The sequence below is a fragment of the Heterodontus francisci genome, chromosome 10 (assembly GCF_036365525.1).
Source record: "Heterodontus francisci isolate sHetFra1 chromosome 10, sHetFra1.hap1, whole genome shotgun sequence".
NCBI classification, from domain to species: Eukaryota; Metazoa; Chordata; class Chondrichthyes; order Heterodontiformes; family Heterodontidae; genus Heterodontus; species Heterodontus francisci.
This window is the reverse complement of record NC_090380.1, coordinates 66,550,297-66,573,178: the sequence shown is the minus strand read 5'-3', so window position 1 is coordinate 66,573,178 and position 22,882 is coordinate 66,550,297. Positions and strand designations below refer to the sequence as shown.

The 22,882-nt window shown below is 42.0% G+C and overlaps 1 protein-coding gene across 5 annotated transcripts in view; it reads left to right on the top strand.

The window, feature by feature from the left end:
* Nucleotides 1–22,882, top strand: part of caska (calcium/calmodulin-dependent serine protein kinase a) — a 615,545-nt gene that overhangs the window by 230,663 nt on the left and 362,000 nt on the right. For all 5 annotated transcript variants that reach the window (XM_068040666.1, XM_068040667.1, XM_068040665.1 and 2 more), the window contains one exon: nucleotides 1,197–1,269. In XM_068040666.1, coding sequence (XP_067896767.1) covers nucleotides 1,197–1,269 — 73 coding nt within the window. The remainder of the gene's footprint in view (nucleotides 1–1,196; nucleotides 1,270–22,882) is intronic.

Below are 22,882 nucleotides of genomic sequence, written 5' to 3'. Positions count from 1 at the left end.
GGGGTGGGGTGGGGGTGGGGGGAGACAGAGAGGCGCGCGCACAGTGGGGGGAGAGCGATCAAGGTCTCTCCTGAAAGATGGACATCTATCCAGAATACTCTGCATCGCTACATCATGTGCGGGCAGAAATTGACTACTTATGCAAGCAATAATATTGCCAGATATGTCACTAAATCAGTTTTCAATATAATGACGAGAAGGTAAGTCAATAATTTAGTCTTCTCATTTAAAGCTTCTTCGCAAAAATGCACATTTGTTGTTGTTTCTATTAATAAGATAAATTTTTAATGCCTTTATCTTTCGGAATTCGCTCACCAGCCCCCCTGGGCCGAGCAAAAATCGTAATGCGGCCCTCCGTCCGAAAAGGTTGGACAACCCTACTTTAGGTAGACCTGTTATGAACCAACTATTAGTAAATTGGTTAGAAAATTACATATTTTGTTAAACTTGGGAGTGCTAAACCCACTGGACAAAATTAAAACTCAGTCTTTCTTGGGTCAAGATGTTGAAATGTCCCTAGATGTTTCTTCACAAGTTGTTGAGAATATTCTGTTTGTCTGTGGGGCTTAACAGAAAGAAATCTAATATTTGTCGTCATTCACACTGCGATATCTGATCTCAAATACTGGATGTTGCCACAAATGTCATAGCTGGTGTTTAGTGAATGAAGTACAGAACTATTTGTAATGCAGAATGAACTTGGGTTATTTAATGGTATTTATACTTAAGCATATAACAAAACAGATTTGCACATGCATGCATTTCAGTTTTCTGCTATACAGTATTCCTCATGATGCAATAAACATGTTTCATGATGGTGGTGCAACACATTGGAGTAATAACACACTGTGCCACTGAGTAGGATGCAAGTTTGTGCTTAAAATTCCCTGCAAATGGTCTAAACTTGCTATCGAGAAAGTGAAGCATAGGGCAGAACTTTCCTATAGGGATAGGAAGAAAATTTCTGGCAATACCACTCTAACTATCTTCTAGGATGTGCAAATGTATGGACCTCTGAGAAGACAAGAGTGGCATTGGAACAGGTCTCCTGTTGTTCCTCCCTGTGGCATTGGCATGTGGAACTATATGGAAGTGTTATGGGACAAATGTAAAGTTTAATAATTATATAGTATGTTTTGTTTTTACTGATAACTCCCAGAAATATGCATAATTCTAACCTTTTTTTGTATTTGTAGTCACTACATGCGACAGATACTAGAAGCACTACGCTATTGTCATGACAATAATATCATTCATCGCGATGTGAAGGTAAGTTAATTGACTGGTGATGCTGTTCTGTTTGCAGAAAAAGTCCTGAACTGAACCTTATTCAAGGGAGAATCTGAATGCGTTACCTCAAAAGTGAAACTATTTTACATAAGGATTTGCAATCATCAAAATTGAACTGACTGCACATTGTATATTACCTAAACTGAGTAGAAAAATAGGTAGTCATACATGTATGATCTCAAGTGGAATCTCCTTATAGACAGAGGCTAATTTCTCTTGTGTTACAAGGTTTGTATATAGTTCGCAAAGCCCTGGTGAACTTGCATTACTAGAACTCTAAACACCACTGTAGCTGAATAAACTTGTATGTTATTTTTTGCTGATTTGATACTGGCTCTAAATAGCATTGGCGTGACCTAAGCATACCAGTATTTTCAGCATGATTTACACCTGCATTGTGGCGCAAGCAGTGGGCCTTTACTTATGAATTAAAATGAGGAAATTTGTATCATTGCATATGTAAATCTCGTTATGCAAATTGCTGTTGAATTGAAATCAATTGTGACCAATTTCGCTGAAGATTGCTTGTAGGAACTTGGATCATGTTACTCAGAACTTATTTTGAACCATTTGTTATTCCCAAAACCATATAAATACAGATTTGCCATGACCTCATTGAATGGCGAAACAGGCTTGAGGGGCTGAATGGCCTATTCCTGTTCCTCTTTTCTAAATGGGGTGTTGTACCCTCACCTAGAAGTGCAAGGAGTTCATGGATTTATTCATCACCAAAATAGAGACCGTCCATTCAGCTGCCTTTCTTACTCTTTTTCCTACCCCACCCCACACACAAAACCAAACTTGCTTCTCAGACCTTTTCTTACTCTATACCCACGTCTCTGTCCAGTTTCTTTCCCATCTGTCCCACTCATGACCTTTCTAAGCTTATGTTGTCTGAGACCTGCCTCTTCCTCACTTAACCCCATTTCCACTAAACCCCTGACAAACCATTTCCCTTTCCTGATACCCATGATCGATATCATAAATGGTTCCCACTCCTCCGGCATTGTCCATCTTCCTCATAAATCTAGCCTTGACCTTCGGCCCTTGCTAACTGCTGCCCCATCTCTAACCTCCCTTTCCTCTCCAGAGTCCTTGAGCGAGTTGTTGCCTTTCAAATCCATGTCCATCTCTCCCAACAATTCTTTGTTTGAATCGATCCAATCAGGTTTGCACCCCTCTTACAGCATAGAAACAGCTCTAACCAAGGTCATGAGTAATGTTTTCTGTGACTGACTATTGCATTATCTCACCTCACTCTCTTCGACTTCTCTGCAGATGTCAAGATAGTCAAGTACACTGCCTCGCGTCCATTTTCCAGCTCGGTGACACATGGTTCCACTCCTATTTATCCGATCTTTTTTAGAGCATCGCCAGCAATGACTTTTTCTCCTGGAGTCACACCAGCACCTCTAGAGTTTCCTGGGATACATATCTGTCCCTTCTGGTCCCCATCTACATGCTGCCCCTTGGCAAGGTCATCTGCAGGATGGTGTCAACATACAGAAGAATGAATAAAACCCATATCTACCTCTCCACCACCTCTCAGATCCTCTACGACCTCTGTCCTATCAGACTGCTTGTCCAAAATCCAGTTTTGGATTACCATAACTTTCTCCAGTTAAACTTTTGGAAGACCAAGGCCATTGCCTTTGGTTCCTGCCACAAACACTCTACGCTCATCACCAACTTGGCGAGCCAAAATGTTTGCAACCTCAATGCTCTGTTTGACCGTGAGCAGAACATTCAACCTCATATCCTCTCCGCAAAAGACTGTCTGTTTCTACCTCTGTGGCGTTACCTTCCTCTTCGCCCAATTTAGCTCATCTATCACTGAAATTCCATACATGCTGTTATCATCTCCAGACTTGATTACTCCAGTTCTCTCTTTCCCCCCCCCTCCTGTCTTCCATCTTTGGTAAAAACAGTTCATCCAAACTCTGCCTCATGTATTCTGTCTGCACCAGTCCTGCTCACCTTTTACGACCATTCTCTCTGAGCTACCCAGCCTCCGATTTAAAATTCTCATCCTCATAAATTTAAATTCTATCATGATCTAGCCTGTGTCTATCTCTGTAACCCACTCCAGGGCTACAGCCCTCGCAACCTCTCTGTTTTTATGATTGTGGTCTTTTGTGTTTTCTCCATTCCTTTCAATATCGGCAGCTATGTCTTTAGCTGCTTAAACCTCACCTCTAGGAATTCTGCCCACAAAACCCCCGACCTCCCTCTCCTTTTAAGACCATCTTTAAAACCTACTGTTGTGACTAATCCTTCCTGATCTGCACCAAAATCTGGGCAACATTGTAACTCTTTACAAGAATAGGTTTAGGTTAAATGGCAGACTTGTCAATATATTCTATTCTCAAAATGAGCCAATTAGGTGTTCTATTTTCTTTTCCAGCTTCTCAAAAGCAAAGGCTGTTGGTTCTGTTGATCACTTATTTGTGCCAGTTAATGATGCTCCAGTCAATGTACAGGACTGTCCTTATTAAACAATTGCGCACAATGCACAAAATAAAATAAAATTGATGCATAAACAGCTCTGCAGAGACAGCTGGCGGCCAAAGCCTGCAACTGCATGCACATGAATCTGTTCCTCCTCAATCACTAGCTCTTGCATTTCTGTCTGAGGATAGGAGCCATGGCAGATTGTATAGTGTCTTCTTTTCCAAGGCTTTTTGTTTGCATAGCTTCCATTTACTCAGATTCCAGCACATAGCATCCACTAACAACTTGTTGCTCATTTAGTTATGATGAGGATAGATGTTAGGGCATTGGATTTTCAGGTTTCTTGGAGTGTCTGGTGGGAAAAATTCTAGTCTGTAGTGATAGGTCTACCTCTCCAGATTACGTTAATGAGCCAAGCTGCCTGGTCAAACATTGGCAGTATCCTGGATCTGCAAGGTTCAGGTTTTGAATTGCTGAGCCTGCTACAGAGTTGGTTATAATCTCGCATCATTAGACACATCTTGGAAAAGGAGGGACAGTCATGATTTAAACAATTTACGAGTGCAGGTTTGACCCCTCACCAAGCAGATAGCAAGTACCAGGAGTACTGATTAATTTCCATTCAACAACAGCTTCTTTACAGCTGATTTCCTGGCTGCTCCACATGTAAATCCCACCTCCTAAATGATGCTATTTTTGGTATGCATCTACATGTTTAGAGGATATAAATAGATAGATTATGTACTGTGTAAAATTATCTTCATTCTTCGAATGATGATCGTCCATTCACAATGATCTCACCCTTATACCCTAAATCTGGCTGAGGCATACTTTTTGTTGTGATGGGATTAAAGGTTCATGATTAATCCATTTCAGGTAAGTTCAGGTCAAAACATATTGGAGCTGTGATGAGTCCTGAAGTTTTATATAGTGTGGCAGATTGAAACCCCATGTGGCATGCATATCTGCAGCATCATGACATTTTTATGTCCCAGCATCGTACATGATTTCTTCACAATAAGTCAAGCTTGCCTTTATTTCTTCAGTATGTGGAGAATGCATGTCAGTTAAAGAATGACGAGTTAAAACACCACATTCCCTCTGATAAGTATTCTTTTACTGCCCAATAGCTAGTTAAACAGTAGCATGATCTGCAGGTTTTAATGATAAGTACTGGATGCTATAATCTTGCAAATAATGCTTCATGCATTTCTCCTGTCGTTTGGAAGACTGACTGAAAAAGACTCTAATGAGACATGAAAGCATGTACAGGACCGATATCCAAAATCTGACACCCTCGGAACCAAGGCCATACCGGATTTTGGACATATGGAGCCGGTGACTGCCCTCCGGGTCAGCCAGAGCCTGAGGATAACTATGGGCCCCACCCAGGTACCATTCCTGGCCGACTGGAGCCAGGCCTTAGTACAGGGAGCGGGGGGGTGGGGGGGAGGGTAGGATTTGCCAGTCCCCGCCAACATTTCACAATTTTAAAATAAGTCGGGTAGAAATTGACAGAGAAAATTAAACTTGAGAAGCATGGACTTAAGGAGGATACTATAAAAAGCTGTGTCTTCAGTCTTTTCAAGTTTAATTCAAGTAATTATGATCAGTTGACACTAAACTGTTGGATCTGAATATTTTCAAAAATGTCTGGTTTTCGGACAATTTCGGTTTTCGGTAGCCAGATTTTGGATATCAGACTGTAGTGACAGTTGTAAGCAAATAGACTAATTTATTTTAATATATGAATGAGCAGAATACCATTTTCACCGTGAGATTGACCTATTCCCTATTAGTCCTCATAACTTCAAAATAATCAGTTACATAAACTATGCTGTTTGATTCGGTTTTCACTTTACAAGTCAGCATTGCTGAACTGATTATTTCAATGTTCTTCTGGCCTGCCTTCCAACCCCCACAGCCCATGAACTTCAGCTTATACAAAGTTTTGCTCTATATACCCTATACTGCACCACGTCCTGCTCGCCGATCACTGACCTGCATTGGCTGCAGACTCCCAGTGCCTCATTTAAAATTCTCGTCCTTGTACTTAAATTCCTTCGTGATCTTGTCGCTCCCTATCCTTTGTAACCTTCTCTAACCCTCGGCGAACTTGTGATCCTCCACTCTGGCATCTTCTGCATCCCCCACTCCTTTCATTACACCATTCGTGGCCATATCGTTAGCTGTCAAGACCCTATGCTTTGGAATTCCCTGCGTAAATTTGCTTCTCCACCTTTCACACCTCCTTTAAGACCCTCCTTAAAACCCACCTCTTTGATCAAACTTTTGGTCATGCCACTGAATGCCTCCTTTACGTTGGCATCGGGTTTTGGTTGATTATGCTTCTGTGAAGCATCTTGGGATGTTCTTCTATGTTAAAGAGTTATGTAAATTTAAGTTGTTGATTGGCACTAATTTAAAGTTAGAACTGCAACATCAGTAACAACAACTTGCATTTATATAGCGCCTTTAACATAGTAAAACATCTCAGTGTGTTTCACAGGAGCATAATCAAACATTGTTTGACATCAAGCCATGCAAGGAGATATTAGGGCAGATACCAAAAGCTTGGTCAAAGAGCTAAGTTTTATGGAGCATCTTAAAGGACGAAGAATTGGAGAGATGTAAAGGGGAGTTCCAGAGCTTAGGGCCTTGGCAGCTGAAGGCATGGCTGCCAGTGATGGAGTAATTAAAGTCAGGGTTGAACAGGAGCACAGACATCTAAGAAGGCTGTAGGGCTGGAAGGGGTTACATAGATAGAGAGGATCAAGGTTATGGAGGGATTTGAAAATAAGGATGAGAATTTTAAAAGCGAGGTGTTACTTAATCAGGAACTAATGGAGGTCAGTGAGCACAGCGATGATGGGTGAAGGGGCTTGGTGTGACTTAGGATACAGGCAACAGAGTTCTGGATGTCATCAAGTTTATGGGAGGGGACGGTTAGTGACTGATCAGAAGAGTGTTGGAATAGTAAAAGTCTGGGGGTCCCAAATGCATGGATGAGGGTTTCAGCAGCAGATGAGCTGAGACAGGATAGAGTCGGGCAATGTAATGGAGGTGGAAGTAGGTGCTGTTAGTGATGACATAGATATGTGGAGTCGGAAGCTCATCTCTGGGTCGAATATGACATCCAGGTTGCGAACAGTCTGCTTCAGCCTGTGATGCGGATAATCGTGGAGTCAGTGGCTAAGGAACAGAGTTTGTGGTGGGGACTGAAGAAAATGGCTTCAGTCTTCCCAATATTTGATTTGAGGAAATCTCTGCTTATCTGGTGCTTGATGTTGGCCAAGCAATCTGATAGCTTAGAGAGGTCGAAAGAGGTGGTCGTGGTTTTTTTTAAATTCGCTCCTGGGATGTGGGCGTTGCAGGCTAGGCCAGTATTTATTGTTTATCCCTAATTACCATTGAGAAGGTGCTGGTGAGCTGCCTTCTTGAACTGCTGCAGTCCTTGGGGTGTAGTAAGGAACAGCAATATAGTTCCACGTCAGGATGATGTCCTGACCCACGCCCTGACAGGTACCAATGACTGCTGGACCAATCACTGCCTCATCTGATCTAACATCTCCATCAGCCTAGCCCCCAAGCAGCGGAAGGATCAAAGGCAATGCCGCAAGAAAATTAACTTTGAAGGTCTCAAAGATCCCGCTAAAGCGGCCCTTCTCAGTCAGCGCCTTAGCGCCAACCTCTCAACCTCCAACCAGCAGGAGCTGCTGTGTGCCATTAGTACCTGGTCGACCCTAATGACCACCATAACCAGCACCTACAAAGAAATCCTTGGCTTCTCCACCAGGAAGCATCGCGACTGGCTTGATGCGAATGACTAAGAAATACAGGACCTAATCGAGTGTAAGCACAGAGCCTTCACGGGCTGGAAACGTAACTGCACATCTAAGGTAAAGCAACAATCCTACAGGCTCCTGAAGGCAGTGGTGCAGCATAAAACCCGGGACATGAAAAACAAATGGTGGGTAGAAAGATCGCGAGAGATCCAGAAACTTGTGGTCACCAATGATATGCGCAGTTTGTTCAATGCTGTCAAGGCGATCTATGGCCCAAGCACTCAAAGGGCTGCCGCACTGAGAGCCAAGCATGGAGAACTCGAGGACAGGGAAGGAGTCAGTGATCGCTGGAGGGAACATTTCAAAGAACTCCTCAACCGAGACTGTGTCTTCAACTTGACTGTCTTCAACTCCATCCCTCAACACCCTGTCTGGCTCAGTCTTGGTACCACGACAGATGTTTTCTTTCGGCAAAAGAGGAAGATAATAGCTTGATCTGTGACCTCTTAACACTTCGTTCAATGAGCCAATACTTAACAATCAGTCAAAGCTTACAAGCATGAATGATGAACCATCCTAGTGTGGAAGCCATGGCAGTTGCATTGCCGAACTAGCTAAGATCCCTGCTAATGTCATAAATGGAAATCAGCCCAATGTTCTGAATGTAGACCTGTGTATGGCATTGAGAATATATTTCAAATAGTTACTTTAAATGTTCCAGTTGACGTTCGGTCTGGTGCCCTGGTACATGTAGACAGGTGTCACTGGACACGTGGTTGTCACTGGGATCTTTCAGAAGCAGTTCCGTCAGGAGATGTCAAGAGAAAGTCTTGCAGGAGCTTCCCAGGAGAAATGCTGCATCAGTTTCTCCAGTTCTCACACTGAATTCTCAGGGTTTCTCAGAGGTGGAATAGGATAAGCTGGTAGCGCCTCTCTCTCAGCAGGCTTACACCCCAACTGCCCATCTGTTCATGGGATGCAGGTGTCTGTTTTAATTCGTTCATGGGATGTGGGCGTCGCTGGCTAGGCCAGTATTTATTGAGAAGGTGGTGGTGAGCTGCCTTCTTGAACCACTGCAATCCTTGAGGTGTAGGTATGCCAACAGTGCTGTTAGGAAGGGAGTTTCAGGATTTTGACCTAGCAACAGTGAAGGAACAGCGATATAGTTCCAAAAAGTTGAAAAAGGAAACCAACTCCTGACCACCATAAACCTAGGCATGTGACTTCTCTGTAAGCAACTCTAATAGCCAGCAAGGCTCCTGCTGTTTACTTAGCTTAAGACATGTGACTTCCAGGAAGTGCTTGTTTTTAAGCAAAGTCCCAAGTGTCCTTCCAGTGACCCTTTATAAAAAAAACAAATCCAGCATCTCCTCACAGTATTTTAACCACAGGTCCTCAAAAATGGAAGCACCTTCATGACAATCAGCTGTTTTCAGATTGTACTGCTGTTTGCTGAATGAATGATAAACCTGTATTTTGATATAGCTGTAATCTTTATAAAGGACGGTGACTGCTTAGGGTCTTTGCTGCTTGAGTGCTGCCAAACTGTTCAGTAGATTTTTATTTTCCACCAGAAGATTTAGTTATGTGCTGCCACTGTTTTGAACCAGTTATAGCAAATGTTGATCTGTAAATGTGATGTGGAAAAAAATAGATGGTAAGCTCTACTCGAATAATTAAAATTTTCCATAGCACTTTCTTGTAAATGAGGTGCTTCTGTTTAATAGTTTTTCTGACTCATACACATGAGCTAAAGAAATGTATATTGGCAACATCAGAAAGCATTTTAAAAAAGGGCACTAAAGTTTGCACTTCTAGTAATTATTGAACCTGTTTCCACATTTTTGTTGCAGCAAAAACTTTGATTGTTTATTGACTCTTTGCTGTAATATAAGAGAAATGGTCCTGTAAGGCAAGTTGCTATTACCTACATCGATGCACATAATGATTTTGCAAATTTATTTCCTGGAACCTTTTTCAGGATATCAATCGTTGAATTTCTTTTATTACGGTCAAGTGAGGCGGGGTCGAAGGTCTTGCCTCTCTTCCCTCTCCTTGCTTGCCCACAACAGGTTCAAGTCTTCATTATATGTACTGGCCAATTTGTTTGTTTACTTTCTTGCTATGATCATAACAAGAACCAGTTGGCTAGGTTTTCTTGAGTTAACAAAGAAAGAGGTTAACTTTATTGTACCTAAAACGAAATAATAAAATAATAAACAACGCACCAAATCTCTCTCTCTCATGCACTGTGGAGGTTTACACACACACAAATAGGTTAAAGAGTGGGGAAAGGTAGATTGGTTGAGTTAGAGTCCATAAAAAAGTATACAGTCTGTGAAGTTTGGTGATTCGGCTGGCTTCTAGCTACATTCAGTGGTCCTGAGGCTTTTAGTTTGAAGAAGTAGATGACTGGTTCCTCGAGTCTCTTGACGACAGTGATGCAGATGATTTCCTCCAACGGGGTTTCTGATTGTAGCCGGAGTATGCAAAGTTGGTCAGTCAACAGGCAGGATTTGAAAGCTTTCAAGCTGGAATGGGGAGAGAGAGAGAGACCCACTTAGGGTCTGCTCATGTCAGAGTCCAGTTGATAAAACACCAGCTTAAAACCACGGATGGGGAGGGGTGTGTCACATGACAGCCTCAGTCATTCAAACATAGCAGCAGTATTTCTCTGCTAAGAGAATAGGTTGTTCCTTTAAATTTCCTGGGTCTTGGTTCTTGCTGGGAAATTAGCAGATATTTCATGTCTCTCCTCACAGTCCTTTGCAATGTCTGTTACAGCGTAACAAACCTGGTAATCATCTTAAGCTGAAAGGATGATTGTGCTTGCAGCTTGTCTTTTTAAAATGTCTTTAAAAAAAAAAAATACAAATTCAGATCTCCAGTCAGTGGATTAAAGAAAATTATCATTCAACAAAACCCATTGGCGTAATACCTCCCCACCATGTGAAATGAAATGTCACAAAGTAAAAAGGAACTGTACACACAGTCTCATCAGTCTCACTGTTATAGCCATGCTCTTTTTATCTCATCTGGGACTGGACGCGAACTCAACTGGGGAACTCCAACTTCTTTGGGCTCAATCAGCTTGTGCTCCAGCATACATTGAATTTCCTCGTGTATTTCTACAACTTCTTCCTTTTCGAGTTTCTCTATATCAATGAACTCAACCCTGGATTCAATGATTTTCACAAAGTTATGAACAACTTTCAGTGCTTTGTGTACATTTTTTTTTTCTGTGCTCATCCAGCCTGGCCTGCAATACCTCTTCAGTTAGGATACTTGACATGCAGTCACCACCACCATCAGCACCTTCCAAATCTGCCACAAAAAGCTTTTTGGGCATAGGGTTTTCCTTTGGTTTATGAGCTTTTTTGTGTCTCCCTTCAGCGTTTAAATCTTTAATTTCTAGGTCTTCAGTCTGAATTTCCTCCCGATCCTGCGTCAGTTTCCTGGGAACTAGGTGATAGGGATTTTGTTTCATGGGAGGGGTCTATCCTACATCCACATGGTATAAGGTTAGGGTTGTGCACCCTGGCTTGTCCCTGCAGATCCCTTTAAAATCTGTGAGCAACCTTGTTAGGTCTCCTCTTTGAATATTTAAATAGGAGAGCACCGTGTTTGATTTCCCTAACATATTAGTATTAGCTAACCGGACGGTAGGGGGTTCGATTTGGGAATCCTCCCGGCCTCCCTCTAACTCATCCTTTCTGTCCCTTTTGCCCTCCTCTTTCCTGACTGTCTGACAGACCTGTGATTGTTTGTCCCCTTCCCGGCTGTGACGACATTTTAACATATTGATGTGGCACAGTCTTTGCTTTTTCCTAAGATTTGGGGTGTCAATTATATAATTCACCTGGCTAATTCTGTTTATTACTCTGTATGGCCTGCTGAATCAGGCTTTCAGAGGTTCTCCTTCTATTAGTAATAGCACATGGTCTCCGGGTTGAAATATTCTGGCCTTGGCATGTTTATCTGCCTGCCTTTTCATAGTTGTCTGGGAGGTTTTCAGGTGTTCCTGACCCACCGCACAGGCTCTCGTGAGCCATTCTCGGAACATGGAGATGTAGTCCTAACAGGGAAGGTTCGTCCCTGTGTCCCAAAAACCTCTCCTTGATTAGTTTTAGAGGACCTCTCACCTTATGTCTCTAAGTCAGGAAAAATGTCAGGGACCTTTTCCTGTAACTGCTCTGTCTCCCTGGCCTCTTTCAGTCTAAAACCACTGGGAAAGCTGAATTCAGTGGTCCTGAGGCTTTTCGTTTGAAGAGGTAGATGACTGACTCGCTGAGTCTCTTGGAGATTGCGATGCGGGTGATTTCCTCCAGCGGGGTTTCTGATTATAGCCAGGGTATGCAACGATGGTCAGTCAACAGGCAGGATTTGAAAGCTTTTAAGCTGGAATGGAGAGAGAGAGGGACCCCCACTTAGGGTCTGCTCAGTGCAGCTGCTACTCTGCTGCAGAGAAAATACCAGCTTAAAATCACAGATGGGGAGGGGCTTGTCACATGACAATCTCCGTCATTCAAACATAGCAGTTAGAGTATTTCTTCTGCCCGCTGAGAGAACAGATAGTTCCTTTAAACTTCCTGGTTCTTGGTTCTTGCTGGGAAATTAGCAGACATCTTGTCTCTCTCCTCACAGTCCTTTGCAATGTGTGATACAGTGTAGCAAACTAGGTGATCATCTTGAGCTGAAAGGATGACTTTGCTGGCAGCTTGTCTTTTTAAAATGTCTTTTTAAAAAAAATATATATAAATTCAGTCAGTGGATTAAAGAAAATTATCATTCAACAAAACACATTGGCATAACACTTTATTAAAAGTACGTATTCCTGATTATTGCCATAATATGAGTGTTGCATATTGACTGATAGGACTCCAGCGGAGAATTGTGATGCTGATGTTTAGATTGCGATTAAAAGATATGAGTCACAAATTAAATTATAGAGTTGCATATAACAGTGTAACTTCAAGTGTTCACCTGCCATGAAGTACGCAATCTTAAAGAGCACAAGCAGACAAAGCAACAAATCGGAAATGGTACGATTTATCAAATAAGTGTGTGCGTAAGTCATTGTATGAAGACACTTTACAAAAATCCACAGAGGGCATTGTTCATACTTCCAGTGACAAAGATTAAGGAATAGGCAATTGGCAGAAATCACTTGGACATTGAATGCATTTTGAATCATTGGTTGAATTGTGATCAATTTCATCAGTTTGGTAGCTATACAAATCAACAAAAAATACATGTTGCATACACATATAGATGGGCCTTGCATTTACAGGATGGATTGAAATTTTAAGATAAAAATCTGTGTTTAGAAATGTATTACCAGATAAAGATTACTATTTTATTTGTACCTTTTTAGAATATGAATGTTTCCTGTTTTAATAAATATTCACAGTGGTATCATAGCAGTTTATTAGAACAAAATCTTGTTTAAAAGTAAAAGTGATCAGTAAGAACTTCAGGATTTTTAAAATCTCTGCTTTCAACACAAACTCTGATGCAAAGCCTTAACTATGAAATAGATATTGACAGTATTGTGAATTTGGACTGTGTTCCCACCAGCATTGCATAAATACGTTGCTGTTAATACATTAAGGGGCATAACAAAATAACATTTGAAATAATGGAAAGATATTTCTATATTATGTCTAGCTATCATTAAGAATGTAATTGAGCTTAAAATGTATTTCTGATTATCCTGGCTGATGTTCTGTGATCCATAGGAGTCTTACTTTGTATTTTTGTTTTTAATTTTTCCTATTAATGATCAATATTAATCTTATTGATAACCCATGTTTTCTAATGGGTTGCAATGAGATAATGCACAGTCAAAGCAGGTTTTGAAGACCCTTGTAAACAATCCAAGAACCCAATAACAAGGAACTGTGATCCAGCTTAATATGGCAACACCATTATAATCTTGTGCTGCATTATTTTCCAGTAGAAATTATAATGTGAAGTGACTATTTCAGGTCGTTCTAATTTGTATGTAGGAGAGATATTCATCTAATCTAGACTCTTGCAGATCCCCAATTTAAATCGCTGCACCATTGGTGGCCGTGCCTTCAGCTGTCTCGCCCCTAAGCTCCGGAATCCCTCTCTACATCTCTCCTGCTCGCTACCTCGCTTTCCTCATTTAAGACGTTCTTTAAAATGTACCTCTTTGATCAAGCTTTTGATCCTCTAACCTAATATCTCCTTATGTGTCTCGGTGTAAGATTTTGTTTTATAATGCTGTTGTGAAGTGCCTTAACATTTTATTAGTTAAAGGCGCTATACAAATACAAGTTTTATGTTGTCATCCTTTACATGAGAAGCTGATGCTGATGAGAGGCTGGATAAATTGGGCTTATACTCTCTGGAGTTTAATAAATAATGAAAGGTGATCACATTGAAACATTCAAGATTTTGAAGGGGCTTGACAGGGTTAGCACTTATAGGTTGGGTAATCTAGAACACGGAAACACAGCCTCAGGATAAGGGATCCTTTCTTCACCGAGGGTTGTGAATGTTTGGAATTATGTACCCCAGAGTGTTGTGGATGCTCCATCATTGAATATATTCAAGGGTAGGATGGATAGTTGATCTCAGGGAATCAAGGGATATGGGGAGTGGGCAGGAAAGTGAAGTTGAGGCAGAAGATCAGCCATGATGGTTTTGAATGGCAGAGCAGGTTCATGGGGCTGAATGGTCTGCTGCTCTACTTGAGGCCCAAGAACTTTAAACAAACGTAACTCCTAAAGTCAAGTTTGTACAGAAGTACAACCAAAAAATAACTCTTAGGTATTTAATTGGTTGCAGGTTAAGGGCTGCATTTGGCCCACAGGCTGCCTTTTGGATGCCATTGAGTAGACTTTTGTGTCCAAAGAAGATATCTTGTTGCACCCATATAAGCACATATTTCTTTCCACGATCTCTTTATTTCATCATAGCAAAATTTTCTGTTATGGTCAGCAATTCATTCTATTGCATATTAGGAGGAGATCCTTAAAGAAGGAATGGAAGTAATCACAATAGGGGCTAAATTGGATAACCCCCGAAAATGGGTGCAGAGATCGAGATGCATAACTACCTCGTGCCTATTCACTGTAATGCCAGCAACATTCCAGCTTCTTGCTGCCTGCTCATTATTATGATTTCAGCCAGCATTAAACGCGCTGTTCATTAGCTGAACACAAAAGCAGGGGGCCCAATATCGTTACTTGCTGGCCCAACTGAAAACTAGCTTGCACCTCTTAAAGGCAAGGTGCCTTGTGGCTGCTGGTCATGCTGAGATCATTGGGAATAGTGCTGTGCATCAATCAACAATGGCTGCCCATGGGAAAGTGTGCACCAAGATTTTTGGACGCTGTTCTGGAGCTGCAAAGGGGGAAAGATCCTATGTTAACAGGGGTGTATGAGGCCATCCAGACGCATAGTGAGAAGGCACTGGAAACATATAGCCACAGAGCTTAGTGTGAAAAGTTTAGTCCCCAAAGACCTGGATGCAGTGCTACAAAAAATTTAATGATCTCGCGCAAGTGGTCGAGGCCAGTGAGTGCATCTTCAATTGCCATATCCAACCAACTGCGCTAACCTCAGCCACTATTCAATTCACTAAACCCATTTCACACACCTTCCAGCAACCTCTACCAATCATGACTCATACCTAACATTCAGATGCTTCACCTCATCTTCACATATTTAGCACTGTTGCAAGCCTTACACCCATATCTCACACCTTGCATACACTACCTATTATTCAACCATGACATCCACATCACCTGAACGTATTGCACGACAGTCACTGAAATACTTAACTCTCTCTTGCTGGAGAAAGTGGCATACGACCACAGGAAGCAGAAACTAACTGAGAGGGGGGAGGTACGTTTGGATATTCTAATCCCCGTGGAGGAGACTGTGCTGGCCATTATGGAATGGGGCATTAATGAGGCTGTGACCACCTGCCATAGCTGCCTCCATTGAAGATGACAGTATCCTCCTTCTCACATCCCACTCTCCACTCCTCCCACAATCTCTTCTGACTTAGAAGCTGCAGATGGTTAAGCATGCATTTCTTTCTTTCCCCTCTCCCCTCACCACAACCTTAACCTTGGCCCTTTTTCCTTTCAGATACCAAAGAACTGCAGTCTACCCAGACAGAAATGAAGAAGAGACACTATCACTTAATTTCACACTTGCAGCCCCTAACTCCAATACTGGCACTGCATGTATCTTAGAGGATAGCACAGAGATGAGATCTGCACATGGCGAGACACTGAGAATGTGCACTGCTGCCAGGGCAAGGAGCAAGAATAGCACAGGTGAGGTTGCACGAGTTCTGCTGCAGAGGACTCGGGTGAATACTTCAATGGATCGACACAACAAAATACTTGAAGCATTAGAAAGCCTGTGTTCAGTGAGCATGGAGGAGTCTGGCACCAACTTGGCACCGGGCTTTATGCATAGCTTGGAGCCCATCCTTTCCAACATGGAAGTGGCCAACTCTATAAACACACTTGTGGAACCAACCATGAAGACTAATGTTTCAGCTTCCATTACAGCACAAGCAACAACCACCCAGCACCATGAGCGCTGCAGTGGAAGCTCAAACTGCTGCCATCATGGCTGTGGATACCAGCTTTCAAAGGGGCTTGCAGTGTTTCACAGCAATCTGTCCTCCAACAGATTATCAGATTGCTGAGTTCCCACCCCTGGGGAGAGGCAGTGGCTCCATGGAACACAAACTTGCTGTCCTCTCTCAGGATGACATCATTCCTGATTCAGTCCCTGCCACTCATCCAGTGCTCTTGCTTGCCAGCCAGCCCAGACTGCTGTCACCCATGCTGAGATGTTGCAGTCTGAACTTGTACCTTTTCGGCCCAGATCCGCTCAAGTTCATCCTCAAAAGCTATCTGCAGTCTCTTCCACTGAAAGTCAGTAGCCTTCCACCAGCCATGCTGCAGCCATTGGGGTAGCACTTTGTCGCAGCACTAGTACAGGCAGAGGCACCTCGAAGACAGGCAGTAGAAGACTACTTGGGTGATCATTTCTCTGCAAAATGGCATGATTTAGTTTATAAATTTGGTTTGGAATTTAGTGTATTTAGTGTTGACTTTTATTTTTGTACTGTGAAGGAGTAAAGCTGAGCATTCCTCACCTCTGATTTGGTGCCATTGTTACGACCGAGGTGGGAGGAGTGCACTATGTTTTCTAGTCCCACTTCTCCACAGGTCACGACATTTAAAAAAAAATGTTTATCCAGTTACCGTTGCAGTCAATCATATACTCTTCATCCCAGAATAAAATACACCAACCAGGTTTCTTTAATAAACAACAAAATTATCAATTTATTATAAAACAAAAACTTAACCAGTAATGAAGCAAAGCATTAACACACAGATTGAAATATGAAAGTTCTCCTTTTTAAATTCCCAAAACACACTCTTACACTGAAAAAAAAATACAGAAATTCTCTCTGCAACGGTCTGTTATAAAAAAAATAAAGACAAAAGAGAATGCTTTTGCCAAATACTTACTAATTCTTGAAAAAAAAGACGATATGGAAAGATGTCTGTTGTCCCTTTTTGGTCTGGCATTCCAAATGCGTGTAGACGGCTGTCACTGGGATCTTTCTAGAGCAGTTCTTTTCAGGCGATAATGAGGATCAGTTTAGCAGGCTTTCCAGAAGAAATGTGGCATCAGGAGTTTCTGGCAGGCTTTTCACGGGTTTCTGTTTCTTTTATTTCTTACACTTGATTCTCAAGAAATTCTCAGAGATGAAAGAGAGTGAGCTGATGGTGGCTGCTCTCTTGGATGATTTTCTCCAACTGTCTTCAAAACAGTTCACACCCCAGCACGCTGTCCAAGCCAAAACCAAAAACAATTTCTCGAGTCAAGCCTCCTGACCCCTATAAATCTTGACCTGTCACTTCTCTGTAAATATCTTCTCGAAGTCACCAAGGTTTCTGTTGTTTGTTGCTTAAAGCACATGACTTCCAGCAAGGCTGTTTTTAAATAACATCTGTGTCCTTTCAATGAACTGTCAACAATAAAGCAAAGTCCAGCTTATATGAAATCATCAGCCTTCTCCACAAATCTATCTCCACAATTTAAACACAAGTCCTCAAAAACATATACTTAACAAAAAATATAGAAGCACTATCGTAACACCATGCATTGCTGCCTTTGGGCATATGTGGAACTTAAATATCCATAATTCTGTCTCAGTGTAATAGGATGTTGATAACATAAGAAATATGAACAGGAGTAGACCATGCAACCCTTGAGCCTGCTGCGCCATTGAAGTAAGACAGCCAGTGAAATAATTTGAGCGGGAAGAAGAAAGAGCCAAGCAGCGTTTCCTGCCTTACGTCTGGTTGTTCAGCTCAGTGTAGGTTGAATAGCGCAGGCTGAGCAATGCATTCAAAAGGCTGGAGTATTACTAGTTTCCTGCTGATTCAGCCGTTTGCACCAGTTTTAGACCAATGCTTGCACCAATAGATATGTAAATAGTGTATCCAGGAAACGATTGTGTATCTCCCTCAAGAGGCTGGAACCAGCTATCACATTTTCAAGGTGCAACAGCAATGTAAATCACATCAATGAAATTCATGTCTTTATCTTTTATTGTGTGGCCTGAAAACCTGTTCTTTAAGCATCTGCTCAGTGTTACAAAGTAGAAGAGATAGCCTTGAATTTAATTTTCATATTCTCTGAACAAACAAAGCATTGTATATGTTTTGTGCCCTCTTTTAAAATTCATCTCCGTTCTAAGGAACCTTCTCAATTATCTGTGCATTTTAAACATATAACCAAGCTCCTGCCATCATGAAGCAAAGGCCCATAGTTTGTGACTAGTCGTTGTAGTGTCAGATATGGGCCATATACTTTGAAAGTCAGCCTAGGTTTTTAACAGTTACAATGTAAAGAAGGCAGCAGAGGCATTGCTGATGGAATTTCTCTAGCGCTCTTATGTGATGCTGACGCACAGTCCACGTCTCACTGCAGTACAGGAGTGTGATGAAAACAACTGCTGTGTCCACTAGGACTTTTGTTGACTTGCGGAGGTCTTTATTGGTCAAACACTTGCTGCCGTAGTTTGTAGAAGGCTGAGCTGGCGCAGCTGATCCGGTGTTGAACCTTCTCCTCAATGGTGGCCTTTTGAGAGAGGTGGCTGTCAAGCTATGGGAAGTGCTCAACATATTCCAAAGTCTTTCCTTCAACATATATGGGAGGTGGAATATTTGGCTGACCGGGTGGGGGTTGATATATGATGTTTTGTTTTGGCAAGGACCGGCCAGGTCTCTTGTATGCAGAATTGAAGAGATTGAAAGCAGCTTGCAAATCTGATGGAGAGTGGGCAACAACACTGCAGTCATGCGCATGTAGATCATGTGTATCTATGGTGGTCAGGTTAGTTTTTGGCACAGAGGCGACAGAGGTTAAAGAGTTTTCCATCTAGGCACTAATTAATACTCACACGAGGTGAACAGCCATGATCAGGTAGATTGTAAATAGTATAGGGCCTACCACACAGCCTTGCTTGACCCTGGTCCGGATTTTGAAGGCATCCGTTTCAGATCTCCCACTCAAGACAGTTGCAGTCATGTCATCATGGAGCAATGGCAGGATTGTGATGAAGTTTCTTGGACATCCGAATATTTGGAGCACAATCCACAGAGCCTCACGATTTACTGAGTCAAATGCTTTGGTCAGGTCGATGAATGCAATGAAGAGTTCCTGGTGTTCTCGACATTTTTCCTGGATTTGTTGGGCAACAAAGACCATGTCGGAGGTTCCTCTGGAAGGTCCAAAGTCAGACTCTGTCTCTGGGAGGATCTCCTCAGCCACAGGAAGTAGGCGATTCAGGATTTTCCCTGTTATGGACAAGAGGGAAATACCTCGATAGTTTCCACAGCATGATTTTAGCTTATCAAAATCACACATGACATCATAATGTGACTGTTACCATGGTAAACTATCTTCATCCTTTTCAATCTGTCTGCAGCCTTTGTCATGATTGGCCATGCCATTCTCCTCCAGTGCGCCTCTATTGTCTCGCGAGCAGTTTTTCCCTCACCTATTTCCATTCTTATCCATTTAGTCACAGCCAGAGAATTGCCTGCAATTGCTTCTCTTCCCACTCCTGCATAGTTACCTCTGGAGTCCCCCCATGGATCTATTCTTGGTCCCTGTTTATTTTTCATTTACATTCTGCCCCTCAGCAACATCACCAAAGAATGCAACCTCCGGTTTCACATGTACTCTGATGACACCCAGCTGTACCTCAACACCTCCTCTCTGGGCCCCAGCACTGTCTCTAAGTTGTCAAACTGCTTGTCTGACATCAGTACTGGATGAGCAGAAATTTTCTCCCATTAAATATTGGAAAAACTGAAACTATTATCTTCAGCCCCTGCCACAGACTCTGTTCCCTGGCCACCTATTCCATCCCCTCCCTGGTTACTGAGTCTGAACCAGATTGTTTGCAACCTTGGCATCCTATTTGACGCTGAGCTGAGCTTCTGACCCCATATCCCCTCCATCACAAGACTGCCTACTTCCACTTCTGTAACATCGTCTGACTCTACCCATCTCAGTTCATGTACTGCTGAAACCCTCACCCTTTGTTGCATCTAGACTTTGACTATTCCGACACATTCCTGGCCAGCCTCTCATCTTTCACCTTTCATAAACTTGAGGGCATCCAAAACTTTGCTGCCCATATCCTAACTCGCACCATGACCCACTCACCCATCACCCCTGTGCTCGCAGACTTACATTGGCCCCCAGTCCAACACCGTCTGAATTTTATGATGTTAAAGGTGCAGTTGTTCATGTTCAATTCCCTCCATGGCCTACATTAAAAGTGCATTATAAGTACAGGTTGTTGTTGTTTGACCCCTTACACAGAATGCCGATATGGGGTACTATAAGATTGGGGCTACTGAACAACCTGCTCAAATAGTGGGCAAGCACCAAATTTCCCTGTTGCAGAGAGCAGGATGCAACCAACATATGTCTGTTGTGACCTCATGTAAATAAGTTAGCCTTCCACTGAGGTTAGTGCTAGAGGGCACCATTGAGATCGCAGACTACAACATTTCAGGACCTATGATTTGGGCTCATTTTTCCAAACATCCTTCATTTTTTTGAAATAACTTTTAAACTGTTAGTTCTCAATTTTTCCCTCGTGAAAAAAGAGAGTAGCTATTACAATTGGTCCATGTTCATATTCTCAATTGGTATACTGAAAGCATCATTTAATTGAAGCATAAAATGAGTCTTTGGCAATTCTGGATAAAAAAACAAAAAGTGCACATGGTGACAATCTGAACAAAATCGGCTGGTACTGGAAATACACAGTATCCGTAAGAGGAAAGGCAGGTTAGTATTTGTGTTGGGCAATTCCTCAGAAATGAAGGCTGAAAGATAAGCAAGCATTATAATAGAACTGAGAGAAAAAATTGCCAATCATAAAGAGGAAGTTAATAGTTATTATAAACTCAGGCCAGCCATACATGCCTTCTTACATTTAGCAGTATTGGTTGCTCCCATAGGCAGTCTGATTGTAGTACCTTTATGAGAGTTGTCTCACACTGGCCAATATTTGCTTGTACAATGTTATATGCAACGGGAATAACAACTAATGATCTGAGCATGTGCTGAAATCTCTTTGAAGGTGGACCAAGCAAACATTTGGTGAAAAAAGACTTGATGCAAATCAATAAGCTGTTCATTTAACTGTAAGGTGAACATAGAGAAAAAACGTTCTAATCACACTGACTTTAATTCAAACAATGCAACATATGTGCAGAATAATGCAAGGTAAAGAACACTCTGTTTCTCTAATATAAAAGCAAAATACTGAGGTTCTGGAAATCTGAAATAAACAACACTGGAAATACTCAGCAGGTCTGGCAGCATCTGTGGAGAGAAGCATAGTTAACGTTTCAGGTCTGTGACCCTTCTTCAGAACTGGTAGATATAAGAAATGTAAAAGATTTTAAGCAAGTAAAGCGGGGGTGGGGCAAGAGATAACAAAAGAGGTGTTGACAGAACAAGGTCACAGAATAGCTGACCAGAAGGTCATGGAGCAAAGGCAAACAAATTAATGGTGGGCTGAAAGACAAAGCATTAATACAGATAGGGTGTTAATGGACTGAAAACTGAACAGCCACAAGCACAAACATGAAAAAAAAACAGTGGGTAGGCACAGTAGAAAGAAACTGAACAAACTAAAATAAAATAAACACAAAAAATAACTAAAAATAAAAGTAAAATGGGGGGCCACGACACCCTGGTCCACTCCTCCATTACCCCCGCAACCTCGTCCCCTTCCCACGGCACCTTTGCCTGCAATCGCAGGAGGTGTAATACCTACCCATTTACCTCCTCTCTCCTCACTATCCAAGGCCCCAAACACTCCTTTCAGGTGAAACAACGATTTACTTGTATTTCTTTCAATGTAGTATACTGTATTCGCTGCTCACAATGTGGTGGTCTCTACAATGGGGAGACCAAACGCAGACTGGGTGACTGCTTTGCAGAACACCTCCACTCAGTCCGAAAGCATAACCCAGAGCTTCCGGTTGCTGGCCATTTCAACACTTCCCCCTGCTCTCATGCTCACATCTCTGTCCTGGGATTGCTGCAGTGTTCCAGTGAACATCAATGCAAGTTCGAGGAACAGCATCTCATTTACTGATTAGGCACACCTACAGCCTGCTGGACTGAACAGTGAGTGGCCTCCCATTTTACTTTTATTTTTAGTTATTTTTTTTCTTTTTCCTTTTTATTTTTTGTGTTTATTTTATTTTAGTTTGTTCAGTTTGTTTCTACTGTGCCTACCCACTTTTTTCATGTTTGTGCTTGTGGCTGTTCAGTTTTCAGTCCATTAACACCCTATCTGTACAAATGCTTTGTCTTTCAGCACACCATTAACATATTGTTTGCCTTTGTTCCATGACCTTCTGGTTAGCTATTCTGTGACCTTGTCCTATCAACACCTCTTTTGTTATCTCTTGCCCCACCCCCGCTTTATTTGTTTAAAATCTTTTACATTTCTTATATCTGCCAGTTCTGAAGAAGAGTCACTGACCTGAAACATTAACTCTGCTTCTCTCTCCACAGATGCTGCCAGACCTGCTGAGTATTTCCAGTGTTTCTTGTTTTTATTAACTCTGTTTCTCTAGTTGGTTATCTTGAGTTTCAGGCTATTTTCTCTTGCATTCCAACTTTGTCATAGTCTATGCTGCTTAGCTGCCTCAGAACATTCTGATTAAAAAACACTGCCCCTTTGTCTCCTATCTGTGTTTTATCTGTCCCTATCCAGTCAGGTAAGGAATCAAAGCTTTTCC